The sequence below is a fragment of the Manacus vitellinus genome, unplaced genomic scaffold (genome assembly GCF_001715985.3).
Source record: "Manacus vitellinus isolate BGI_N305 unplaced genomic scaffold, ASM171598v3 scaffold_32_pilon, whole genome shotgun sequence".
Taxonomy (NCBI): Eukaryota; Metazoa; Chordata; class Aves; order Passeriformes; family Pipridae; genus Manacus; species Manacus vitellinus.
Genome location: NW_021940460.1, coordinates 8905804 through 8918842, shown reverse-complemented (window position 1 = coordinate 8918842; position 13039 = coordinate 8905804). Strand labels below are relative to the sequence as shown.

Below are 13039 nucleotides of genomic sequence, written 5' to 3'. Positions count from 1 at the left end.
AGGCACACAGACATGGAGCTTCACTGCAGCAGCACTGAAAGGAAAGGCACCCTCTCTTTGCAGGTGACCCACTGTACATACCTGAGCACATCAGAAGTTTGATTAGAATCAAGTGGATGGGAGTGTTTACTGTGGAGTAGCTCGTCTGATTGCACTGAAGGCACGTGGAGGTGCAAAGAGGCCTGAGAAGGAAGAAGGAAACCAGAAGTTACTGCCCTGTCCAACTACACCGTATTTTCTTCCCCCCACATTGCAGTCACCTTCTCTCTCTGACACACAAGCCAAAACAAACCTTATCCCTAAACCATCAACAAGGAATTATCAGTATATAAAGGTTTCCTTGAGATTCACTCACACAGATCTCTCCTGAAAGCACAGTGCTACTAGTGCAACATATCTTAGGTTTGTTTTTTTAATCCCTTTGCTGCATTAAGTGATTATTTAAAAAGCCACTCAAGTGGCCCAAGATGTGTGGTAACGTACAGACTTGGAAATTCAGTTGCTTTCCATGGGACTGGTCTATTTATAGGTCATATCTACAACTGTCTAGTGTAAATAATAAATCCCCTCTTCAAAATAATACCCTACACCAAAGCCACAGCTGAGCTTAGGCCAAGAGGAACTGCTAATCCACACACAAACAAGGCTGCAGAAGATGTATCTGTATCATTAGAAAACAAAGCAGAGTATTAGATGCTGATTTGTGTCAAAAGTGAATAATGTTAATACAGAAAGTTTCTCTGTATACCCATGGATGGCCTTCCATGTGCCAAGGATGTCTCGATTGTGCCATAAAAAGATAAGGGGATCAGACAATACCCAGACAGACACTATAGTGGCTATAACTTGGCAACAGCCAACGTGGAAAAAACAGCTTTTATGCTTTGTGTGATACAGAAAGAGATGCATTTAGTACTTTTTTACCCAGTGCAAATGAGACATGATCTTGCACTTGTGTACCTTCCTCTGTACCACCACTTCCCACAGTGGTCCAGCCTTAACCAGAGCTCTGTCCAGAAACTCAGCCTGTTCCTACAAAATCCTGTAGCCCAGACCACTGTGAGGAAACCAGGAGCAAACCAGACCCTCCACAACATTTGCTACTTCCATGACTCATTTTTCTTCCCTCAAAAAAAAAGCGAAGACAAAAAGCCGAATCTCAAGAATTTCACATCCAACCTCTCCTGAATCAAAAGCAGAGCTATCCCAAGAGACAAGCAGTGCCTTTGTTTGGAACACCCAGTTCCCAGCTCTGATCCCTGCAGGACGGTGGCTGTACGGTACCTTAAGGAACAAGGGACACTGATTTTGTGCTTGAGGACACGCTGACCAAAACCAGTCAGGCAATGGACCTGCTTTGGCAGTTGACACAAAATAGCCGAGGGCCAGTGGCTGCTGCAGAATATTGGTGACTTCATCGTGGGATTCCGTGGACAGCAATCGGTCTGTGCCTTGACCCTGCAACACAACAGGGAATGGTTTCGTGTCAGGAGAGCACCAACTGGGCAGAAATTATCTGCAGCTTTTGAAACACAAAGCATCTTGAAATAGCCAAGCGTTACATGACAAGCCAAGCGATTCACAACTTTTCGTTCCACGAAAGGAAGTGAGCAGATGGAGAAAAAGCAGACAAAACACACAGAGCTGCATTTACTGCAATAGTTACCTTGCCCATATCACCTCCATGGGGGTAGTGGGACCCTGGAGAATGCACGGGGGATCCACCAGGGGATGCAGGAAGAATATTTATAATATCGGGATCAAGATCATCTCCAGTGTCTAACAAGTCAAAGATTCCCATTCCATCTGCTCCATCTTGAAAAAGAACAAGAGCAGTGAGTTCCTACAGTTTCCCTATGCACAGGATATGACAATGCACTCTGAAATGAGTGATCTTCCACAGCAATGGAAATGGCTCATTAGAACAAAGCCAAGGCACGAACCATTGTTTGTGTTGAAGGCCAGGTCCAGGTTCTCAGTGGTGTACGTTGAGGATGCCACTTGCACAGAGGCAGACGTGGGGAACACCAGGATGTGGGTGCAGGACGTGTCCTGGGGGGTGTTCAGCTGGGACGTCTGCATGTTCAGGGTGGTGCTGCGCCCGAACACGGAGCCCGTCGAGACCGAATCTGTGGGGACAGACCAAGTGTTTCCTCAGTTCCTCAAACCCTGCACTAGCAGCTCCTGTGCCAAAATGAGAGAGAGTTCCCCCAATACCTGGCATGATAATGAAGGATCCCTGTGGTTCCATGGCCACCAAGCAAGCACTGAGGATGCTGGGAGAGTCTGCAGCAGAGATCCCACACATCCTGCACATGTCTTTGAGTCTCTTGCTCAGGGACTGCAGGTTCCGGCGGCTCAGCAAACAGCTCCAGTCTGAGGGGACAGAGGACACAGGTTTGTCTAGAACAGCTCTTGCTGCACAACACAGATTTGTATTTTACACATCACACTGTGTGGTACAAACTGTACATCTGTTAATATAGAATATACAAAGGAACTCCAAAATATCTCGGTTTTCTTCCAGAAACACGGACAGACACTTGATGTTATTGAAAAACTAAAGCTTCAAATTCAGTTTCAGACTCTAAAAAATGCTAATGTTACCTTTTAATTCCCCGTGTCCTATTCTTCCTAAACGGCCTATTACAACCCTCCATGGCAAAGAGCTCATCTGCACAAGTCCCAGGCACCATTCCCAGAGTTTCTGAAGGCCAAGTCTGCGGGCAGAACCCTTTTTCCTGCGAGCTCTAGAATTGAGAAAGAAGGGAAAACAAAGCTAAAACCCACCTGCAACAAGTCTTTACTGCCACATTTGGAACTCATGAATCGACCAGCTTGGTTCTTACCTGTTGGGTACATCAATGTTAATGATGCAGGTTTCTAACTGCTCCCCGTACAGGTCTGTGCAGGATGCAAGGAGCCATCTCTGATCGTGGGACAAACAGTAGCCCACAAAAAGCACGTTGTACTTCTGGCCAGCTTCTCCAAAGGTTTCTCCCAGTTCTGTTTGCTTGTCCTTTACTGGGGCCAGTATGAAAGGAGGGGTGTAGAGCCGAATACACTCAGGTCTCTGTAAAGGTGACAGAACAGACAGTGAAGTTTTGGGCAGCAATTCCTGCTAACAGCTCTCCTCAGTTACATGTTTAACAAAACAGGGACCTCTCTCTGATCTCCATCTTTACACAAACCCTCAAGGACACTCACATCAGGGCTCTTGAGGGCAGTTTCCATGGCTAAACCTGGGCCAAAGCCAGTCAAGGTTTTCACGTTGGTGGACGTTGGGAGAGGCCTCCGACACTGAGTGAAAGCTGAGAATGCCAAAGATTTTAAATGCTGGGTGTAAATCTGCCGGTCTTCGTGTTTCACAGGCTGGAGCAGGTACTGACATGGGACAATCTGGAACAGATTGAAGGAGGGCAAAATAAATCACTGTGTCATCATTAAATGGCTTTTGAGACAGAATTTGGGTACACTGCTTTTTGAATTTTACTTGGGAATCAAATGTCTCTGGTTCTTGACTCGTGTTGCCTCACCTGCACAGAAATGATGTTCTTGATGTTGGGAGGAAGAACCTGAACCATCTCGAGGAAGCAGCGCAGAAGTCCAAGTGTCCACAAACTGGATGAGCTGCTGTTCTCATCCTTTTTTTCATATGTGAAAGGATCAATGATGTAAACTACAATTGCAGGTGGATAAGTGATAGCATGTGAATCTCCATCCGTGGGGACTCCGACTTTATCACGATCCATAGTGCTGCCAAGGGAAGTTCAAAACCAGTTACAAAAAGCTGAGTTTTATAAAGATTTGTTTTTACTTTAAGATCAAATTGTCAGATATTAACCTGAAAGACCTTCAAGTCAATTCTGATGCAAGAAACAGCATTTTTATTTCATTTTTCTCTGTGAGTTTATGAGTAACTCTGAATCCCTTGTCTTTTCTTTAGCCTTTTTCATTACAGCAGCTCAACTGTTGCTTAACTGGGGAACAAGAATATCTACAAGGCCAGTCTCTCAGTAAGAGCTGTATTCACTACTACAACTTTGATTATAGAAAATAGAACTCTAAGAAGGTGCCAATTATCTATTTCTCCCCCCTCCCCAGCCCTTTAAAATACAGAAGTGAACACTTCGGTGAATTTTCTCTCTTTGGAGAGAGAAGCAAAAAAAAGACAGTTTATTTCTGTACCACAGCAGACAGTGAGGTGCAATTAGAACTGCAGCTACCACTGGAACCAGAAAGTTCAGCTCCACCATCACTGACTGTCATTGTCCCTAAAAAGCAGCCTGGTGACCAGAAAATAAACACAGGAATTTTACTAAGGGGGTGAGAGCGCATTAATAGGAGCAGAGCTGAGGGGTTTTCCAGCTGCAGGTTCCGTACCTTTCCGAAACCTCCGGGTGTGGCTGTGCAGGAGCCGTGGCCGTGTCCCCAGCCATCGCTGTTGGCTGCAGGGGTTGGCTGCTGCTGCTGCCCCCCGCCTGCCCGTTCTGCACCGGCGCCGCCTGGGCGGGCAGGGCGGCGGGAGTGCTGCTGCCCAGGCTGCTGAAGGGGGGGAAGGAGGAAGGCTTGCTCGTGGCAATGCCACCGCCCAGGCTGGCAGAGGAGGAGGAGGGGGCAGTGGTGGTCAGCGTGGAGTTGGCCGTGGTGGCTGCAGAGGACATGGCACTGTTGGATGTCACCGTGATGGTGCTACTGGTGGGGGCCGCGGGAGCCGACGCCGGAGGGTTGGGATTCCCAGCGCTGGCTGGCACTGAGGGCAGAGCAGAGCCCGGCTGGCTGGAGGGAGGGACCAGGTTGGTTTGTGAGAGTAAAGAGTTGTCCAAGGGCTGAGAAGCAAGATAAGGACCTAAAAGCAGAAAAAAAGCACAAAATTTGTATTGAAACTGTTTTAAAGCTCATGTAAATCTACAGCTGTAACAAAACAGAGAGCAAACCTTGAGCATATGCTTTACCTCCCAAATTCAAATACCTGTATTAAATTTACAAATTCTACTATTTTCACAAGAATCTTTCAGAAATTTCCAGAAATCTCTTTTTAAAATAATTTTGTTTCCAGCCATGCTGCATTGCTGGAAATCACTGCCTCAGAATCCAAGTCACCAGTAGACAAAGACAACCAAAATCCCTGTCAGGCAGCAACACTGCCATTCCCTAAAGGCACTGCTGGATGAGAAGAGGCCATTTTAGCACATATTGAAACATAGGGGGGTTGGATTTTCCCCTTTCAAGCTTAAACCCAGAAAATCACCAAGATCAGTAAGACAATAAGCCACGGTGTCTTTTCTGTTGGAAAAGAGTGAGTGGTAACAGTGTGAAATAAGAAACACTGAAAAACAAGTCCTACCCAGCTCATATCTGCAAACTTGAGCGTAGAGTTTGAGTTTGGAAAAGGCTTCGTTGTTGGCATTGGCTGTCTGGGAGAACCACTCCGTGACCAGCTTCTCCGAGAGCTTCTTGGAGGCCGTGGGGCCAACCCTCATGATCCCATCAGGCAGCAGCTTACAGATGGGCCTGTGCTGCCCAAGCCTGCAGGACTGCAGAGAGGGGAAAACAGGAGATAAGGAGCTGCTAAGCCTTAAAAACTCTTAAATACCACACAGAAGACATATCACAAGGGCAGAGACCTGTCAGTTTAGTTCCAATTTTCCAAGGCAAATTTTAATTCTGAAATTACAGGGCTATGAAACATTGTAAAGTGATTTGATGGTTTATTTTCAGCGTGTTCCTGAATGCAAATAGGCCGGTTGATACACCATCTACTGTAACCTTTCCCACAATCCGAGCATGCAATTAACGAATTAAATGGAGGTAAAACAATTAGCGTGGCAATACAGGGGTTGGCCACCGGGTGGCGTTTGGCGGACAAGGACTCTGCAAACAGCGACCGCCGAGGGGAACGGCAGCAGCACAGACAGCCCTTATCTTCCAAGCGCCCATTCCCAAAATCCTCCCGAGCAGCTTTCCGAGATAGCATTGTGTGCAGCGTTTGTATCGGCTCAGACAAGCCTGATAAGCCCCTGTGAGCACGTATTAGGAACAGCCTGTCACAAATCCATTCCCCGTACCTCGTATATGGCAGTGAGATCCCGAAAGAAGCTTTTGGCTCCGTTGAGCAGAGCCTCGTTCTCCGGGCACACCACGACATAGGCAACGTCCCTCTGGGATCCATAAGGTTCCAGCATCAGCCTCTCCCAGTAGGGCAGAGCAAACGGAGACAGCACCAGGAAATCGTAATCGTAGCCCAGCAAAAACGTTGGGATTGGCAGTGGTTCCGGGGACTCGTCAGTTCCTGGAAAAGCAAGACACATTTTCCAGTATATTAAGCAGAAAGCTAAAATGAACACCCTGCTTCTAGGAAACATGGGCAAAACAGCCTCTAATTCCCAGCAGCTCCCAGGAAGGAGCCCTGATAATCAATGGGGTAGTTCTCATTTTTAACAGATTCGAAGTATAGGATCGACCCTCTGCAAAAAAGCATCAGCTCATTATTATGTGACAGCTCTCAGGGCCTCAAGAAGCTGTTTAATAGTTTTAATAGTGTTTAATAGTTCTATTAGTTCCCAGACAATCAGGAAAAGATCTGGACTGTCCAAGAAGCCTTTCCCCACGGAGCCAAAGCCATCAGGGACCAAAGACAGAGAAGAAATGTAAATATTTTAAGCAGATAAGTAAAGGGCCAGAGGAGGAAACAAACTTTAGAAGGTGCATTTACATGTACTGTAAATGTGTAATTGCCACGTTCCAAATATAGCTCCAGAAGATCTGCTGGTGAAAGGTCACTCCTGTGCACAGTGGTAAATCAATCCCATATGCTAATGAAGTCATTAAACCTGAGTGCACAAAATTCACCTTTATCTGGAAATGTGCACCACGTGTTGGCCACTCCAAACATTTATCGAGACAACACGCTGGATAACCTCAGATCTTGACCAGTCCTGAGGCTACTGAGCAAGAAACCACACCTTTTCAAGCATTTCAAACTCAGTATTTTTAACTACTCTCTTTTTAGGGTAATTAAAAGGGGGTAATTCTTTTGAATGAAAGAATTTTGAGTAAAAAAACCCTGAGCAGTTACTCAGTTTTTAACATTAAAACCACCTCTGCAATCTCAGTGGATGAAGTGTCAGGTGTGTACAAACAGTGCAAGCCAAGTTGTAAATTTTATATGCACATCTTTAATTCATTGCCTGTTTTAAGGAATATAAATATTGTGTGTTTTTCCAAAGAGAAGAATTCTCCCCTGCCTAATAGCTCTCGTTAGTGCAAAGAAAGGTCAAGTGCTGTTTAGAATTCCAATAGGCTGAGCAGCACCCCAGCCATTGGGCCTTGGTTGGGTGGAGCGGTGGGAGCAGACAGAATTCCATGGATTTGTTACCGTAGGAGCCTCTCCCAGCCATCTTGTGGAACTGCTGCCACGTGAGGGGTCCCTGCACCCCCCAGGACCGGACCGTTCGCTTCTTCTGGATGGCGTCCTGGAGAACGGGCTGGAGCGAGAGGAGCATCCGCAGGATGTCCTGGGAACACTGCATGCTCACATCCACCACTGCAGGGACAACAACATCACAGGGGCTACTGCAACAGCAGGGCACAGCACAGCTCCCCACAGACAGCCCAGACCCCCGAAATTAGGGACAGAATCGAGATTTTAAAGCACACCGAAAGGCCGTGATATCTGAAGTTCAGCACACCCTCATTTGCAGCTCTGCCTCTTCCCCTCTCAGCCACTTCAAAAAAATCCACCTGTATTTTTTGTATTTTTTTTTCCTCTGGAGTTTTTCCCACTGAAAGGCTCCCATATTATGAGTTAAAATAAAGCAAAACCCCCTAAAATAAAACAAATAACCAAACCAACCAACCAATCAACAACAACAACAATCCCAAACAAGTTGTGGAATCCTTAAATCCCAGCTTTCCCTCCCAACAAAGGCAGGTTTGCAGACTGCCACCCAGTGCTCACTGCAGAGAAGGCCAGAGAAGCCTCCAGCAGCCTCAGCCCATTTCATCGGGTGCCACCTCTGGGCCATTTCGGGTACAGGGTTTTAGAAATCTGACACAAAATTTGGTGTGGCTACAATTTCCAAGCCTTCTGTTTCCAAGTATCCTCACAGCTTTTTATCCCAAACCTCAAGGTCACAGCAACACCGAGTCTTCTCCTGGGTGCCAGAAAACATCAATTTATCCCCAGCCTGGGCTTTCCAAGTGAATCCCCCAGGGATCCACATGAACCTGGCTGTTCTGTCAGTGCTCCTCATCTCATCACCAATGTGAACTGCAGCTCCCTGGGATCCAGAACTTTACCTTTCACCCCTAACCCTGTGGAGTTGCTACTTGAAAATACTGTTAGAAATATGCAAGTACACACAACAAAGGGCATTCCTTGAGAAAGGCCCTACAAGGAAAAACCCAAGGATCTCTGGTAGATCCAACACACAGTGAAGGCTACAATAATGCTTTGTTTTGTCAGACATGCTGTTAACCCACTGCGTCCTCCCCCTTAAAGAAGTGGGAATGCCAAGTGAATCAGAGCAGTTTAATTCCACCAGAGTGGCCTTGACAATACAGGCACCACTTGAACCTCTCCACTTCCTACAGGCATCATTCCAGAGCCTCTGTAGAGCCAGGAGCTGCTTTAGAGGATAAACCCAGGGAAGTGCTGTGGACAGTGACAGTGGTCTGATGTTACACTTCACACATATATTAGGAATTTACACCTGATGGCAGCCAAGGCCTTACTCTGCTTGGTGTGTGAGTACAGAAGGTTAAAGGACCGGTTATTCTGAACAGAAGTTTGCACAGACAGGCAGGTGGCAAAAACAGCCTTAAGCACCCAATATTCACAAAGGAAAACCACAAAAAAGGAACCTTGAAAAAAAAAAAGAAAGAAAAAGAAAACACAAAAAAACAGGTGGACAAGTAGGTGGATAAGCTAGTTCAATACTTACCATTTCTTTTTGACCAGTGGTGCAAGCAAGTAGTTTTCACAAGTGCTTCATCAACTTTCCCTCCTGACATATTGTCCATGAACTGCCGTCCGTGTTCCAAGGCCAAGTAGCAGTCATTGCAACAATCCCTTTCTTCCACACGTACCACGCTGGGAACGGCCCCGACTTTGGGAATGGAGTCTTGATCTGCTGCTCCAAAGGGGGAGAACAAGTTGGTGCATTGATCCTGCAGCAACAGTATCAACTCATCGGGCAGCTTCTCGGGCTCCTTCAGCCCCCCGCTGCCGTGCTCGATGGCCGTGGCCCGGAGAGCCTCGAAGCGTTTTTCCGCCTCTTTGCCGCACTCCGTGTTCCGCCCCAGGATGTCCAACTCATCCTCCAGGAACAGCCCAGAGCTGTTGCCAAATTTTCTGTTCATGACAGCGCTGAAGCCACAGGTACACCTGTACTGGGCCTCCTGCGTGGGGTCGGGGATGTAAACTCCAACATCAGCACCTTTGATGTTCATGTTGCAGACGCAGATGCAGCAGCTGTCGAAGTTGCAGTCCTTGAAGAGGTTCATGACGGACTCGGAGAGGATGAGGTTCACGTACAGGCTGTGTGCCTCTGGGATGGAAGGCACGGTGGCGGGTTCCACGGAGTTCAGGGGCCTGCAGGTGGATGGGGTGGAAGCTGGGGAGTACAGGTCCGAGTTCTCGTACTTCACCGAGCCCTGGGCGCTCGCCGGCCCTCCGGCCCCGCGCGGCGTCCGCGGAGTCCGGGGTGTCCTGGGAGTCGGGAAGCGAGGGGTGGAGGGAGAAGGGAGGATCCCGGCGCCGCTGTTGCTGGGAGGGGCACTGCTGGGGGGCATCCCAAACGGAGTGTGGGTCTGGGGGGTGTAGGCAGGGCCGTACTCCTGGTCCAGAGTGCTCCCGTCACTGCCAGGGCCACAGGGAGAAGGAAAGGCTTTAATGCACAACATACTGGGTTTGAAGTCGAAGACTTAAGATTTCTAAAGAAGGACCTTCCTAATTAATATTTGCTTTTTTAAGATAGTCTTTCATAATCCACAGCAAGATTTTTCACTCCCTAAGGAACTTCAAGAGCATTTGTTCTAAATGACTTTGCAGGACTCCCACTGACAGCACTGTTAAAGAATCCTTCCCTGCCTCCTCTCATCTTTTCCTTTGCACAAAGCTCCCAGGAAACAAGTGTGGCCAGAATAAATTATAAATTCTGTGGCTGTATGGAGTCTAAAGGACACCTTTTTTATTCATGTTTTATTTACATGTGTGTTGACACACACTGAGAAAATACAGCAGCTCTATCAATAGTAAATTCAGCTGAATCCACAAGGAAAGTATCACCTGGAAACATTTAACATTTTCTTTCCTAAGCAGCTGAGTATCTCCAAAGACCTATAAGGCTAATGAGACCTGGAAACATTGCTTATGAATGACCTTAACAGAAGAAACATCAGTATTTAATCCAGGATTTAATACTCCTATAATTTTATCAATTATCCTTGTTGCCTAATCCATTTATACCAGCAACTAATGCAGAAGAGAAAAAGGAATGAACATTTCCCTCAAGAAGAGCTGCCAGCAAGACCCTCCCTACCCACTGCAGGGCACAGGAATGCCCCTGCAATGCTGAGTCCAGGCACAGTCACACTGGGCACAGCTTCCAACCAGAGGGAATGTTTTCCTAATCCCAGCACAGCTGAGAGTGCTGCTACTTTAGAAAATAATTTAAGAAACAGCAGCACCACCTACCAAGCCCTTGTACAACACCACCACAAAAACAAAGTCCCAAGTTTACATTTATCTTGATTGTTTACCATCTTCATTACTTATTAAACCTGGCCTTGCACCATTAAGCTTCCCCAAGAAACCTTTAAAGGAATAAAATGCATGTACATTTAAGAAGCTATTTGGGAAGAACCTCTTCCAGCAGCTTTAACCATAAGGATCCTTCTAAAAACCCTTGTCTTTAGTTGTACGAACACGGTGTACCTACAAATACTTCTCATTACTGATTTCCAAAATAAATATTACTTAGAAATAACATCCCAAAGTTTAAAACCCTTCACAGGTCATACCCATCTTTGATGAATGGCATGGCAGGGCCTGGAGGGAGCAGATCCAGCTTTCCCACAGCCCAGCTCTGGCGGTAAATGCATTCCTCTGGCAGTTTGATGGGAGGGAGACACTGGCTGGGAAGCGTCTTCAGGGGTGCAAACATGGAACATCCCACTAAAGCTTGACAGTTCTCAGGTTTATAGACATAAGAATAATCCTGGAAGTGAGATATGGGAAAGCATTAGTGTGGGAATTTGATCAGTTCAGCAATTGAAATGCTTCTCCCCAGAACAGGACCGAGTTCAAGCAGTGGCTCTTTCACACTAAACCCTGACATTGCTGTAGGACAAAGCTGAGATGTGTGCACACAATATTGACACCCACGGGTTCCAAAATGCAATATATCAACACAAACAACAGGGAATGCAGTGACTGAAATGCACTTCTGCAGTTTACTAAGGGCTCTTTAGGTCTTACTCGCCCTTGACGTTTAAGGGGTAAAATACCATAAACTGCTTACTCCAAAGTGTATTAACTCCCTCAGTAAAAAGCAAGTTACAAATTGTACTTAGTTTCCCAGCATTCCTATTCAGATTGAAGCAATGAACTGCACAATAAATCATTATCAGGACTACCAGCACTACCCACCTTTATTTCAGCAGGTTTGGGGCTGCAGAAACCCTCGTCCACTTCAATCCTGAACTGAGCTCCCACAGTGGAGCTGTTCCCTTCAAGTACTGTTCCTCCAAGTGTAGTGTCCATGCTGCCATACTCCTTATTGTTCATGTTCATGGGAGAAAACCCCATAATGTGCTGTTCCAATGAAGGTGGAGTTGGATACATCTTATGGAGATCTGCAGTGCCTAATTTCAGATCAGAAGTTGACTTTAGAGCATGAAAACATTCCCAAGTGTTCCCTGTGTCTCAGAATTCCAGAAGGGCAAATGAAGGGTACATTTCCAAATTCCCACAACATAATAGAGTGCAATGTTCAGAGCTAGCATTCTCTTTAGGAAAAAAAACCACAAATAAAGCTTACTTATGCATGACAGTGGGTCCAGATTTCCTGTTTTTGCCTCTTTGCAGTTGGATTTGTCGTCAGCACCGTTCACTGTCCGTTTGGATCCAGGCTAAGAGAGAAGGATTGGAATTAAATCACTTCAGACATAAACACTGTTTATGTTTCCTGTTAACAGGAAATTTCACAGCTGAGACTTTGTATAATATTTGGAAAAATCGAAATAAATCAGGAGCCCAGTGCCAGAGGTTGGGGTTACACTTAATGCTGATCACCCAAAGAACACTCTCCCACCAAGTCCTGGTGCCATTAAAGTGAAAGACTAGTTATAGAATAACCCTCAGCACATTAAAAGACACCAAAAAAGGCTAAATAGGGCTGCCCACAGTCCCCAGAATGCTCCCAGAGCCATAACATCACTGGTGTTACCACAGGAACAGGAGCAGAAGAGACAGAGAAACACAAATCCTGGAACACTAGATACAGGGAAGAAAAACTTGAAATTAAAAGAATGAGCTATATTTTATCATGTTTACAGATTATAAGAGTCTTCATGTTTCAGAGCAAATACACTTCCTTTACATACTGATGACCTTTGATGGCTTTAAGATCCTTCAGCCCTTACTCAGCTGCAGCTCCCATTAAAGTTGATGGGCATTTTGTCTGGGTAAGGGGATTTGGGATTAAGCACAGAGCAAAGCACAGTTCAGAAAAGACAACTGATTACAAACAGTATTGAAATAGAAACTAGAAAGATAATGGATTCAGAGCCATCAGAGACTGCAAGAGAAACTGTTCCAAGATAATAACTGCTGCAGTGAAGCAGCTTATTTGGCACAATGTCCACAGATTTAAATGCCTTTTCTCTTTCAGAACTTGCTGTTTTCTTTCAGTATTACCTTGATTAACCAGTTAAACAGATCAGGAAAGAGCACTAGGACCTGCTGAATCTGTAAAATCGTAACTACAGGTATATTCAAGCAGCATGTACTGTGTGGATTGTAAGGAAATAAGAT

At 46.0% G+C, this 13039-nt stretch overlaps 1 protein-coding gene across 1 annotated transcript in view; it reads right to left on the bottom strand.

The window, feature by feature from the left end:
• MED13 (mediator complex subunit 13) overlaps positions 1–13039 on the bottom strand; it is a 53390-nt gene that overhangs the window by 4947 nt on the left and 35404 nt on the right. Inside the window, 17 exon segments of the mRNA XM_018076708.3 lie at positions 82–182; positions 1285–1458; positions 1667–1815; positions 1944–2129; positions 2218–2376; positions 2608–2750; positions 2850–3073; positions 3208–3399; positions 3537–3756; positions 4384–4849; positions 5348–5537; positions 6069–6292; positions 7379–7546; positions 8946–9862; positions 11026–11222; positions 11654–11868; positions 12045–12135. Of these exon segments, the coding sequence (XP_017932197.3) occupies positions 82–182; positions 1285–1458; positions 1667–1815; positions 1944–2129; positions 2218–2376; positions 2608–2750; positions 2850–3073; positions 3208–3399; positions 3537–3756; positions 4384–4849; positions 5348–5537; positions 6069–6292; positions 7379–7546; positions 8946–9862; positions 11026–11222; positions 11654–11868; positions 12045–12135 (4016 nt within the window).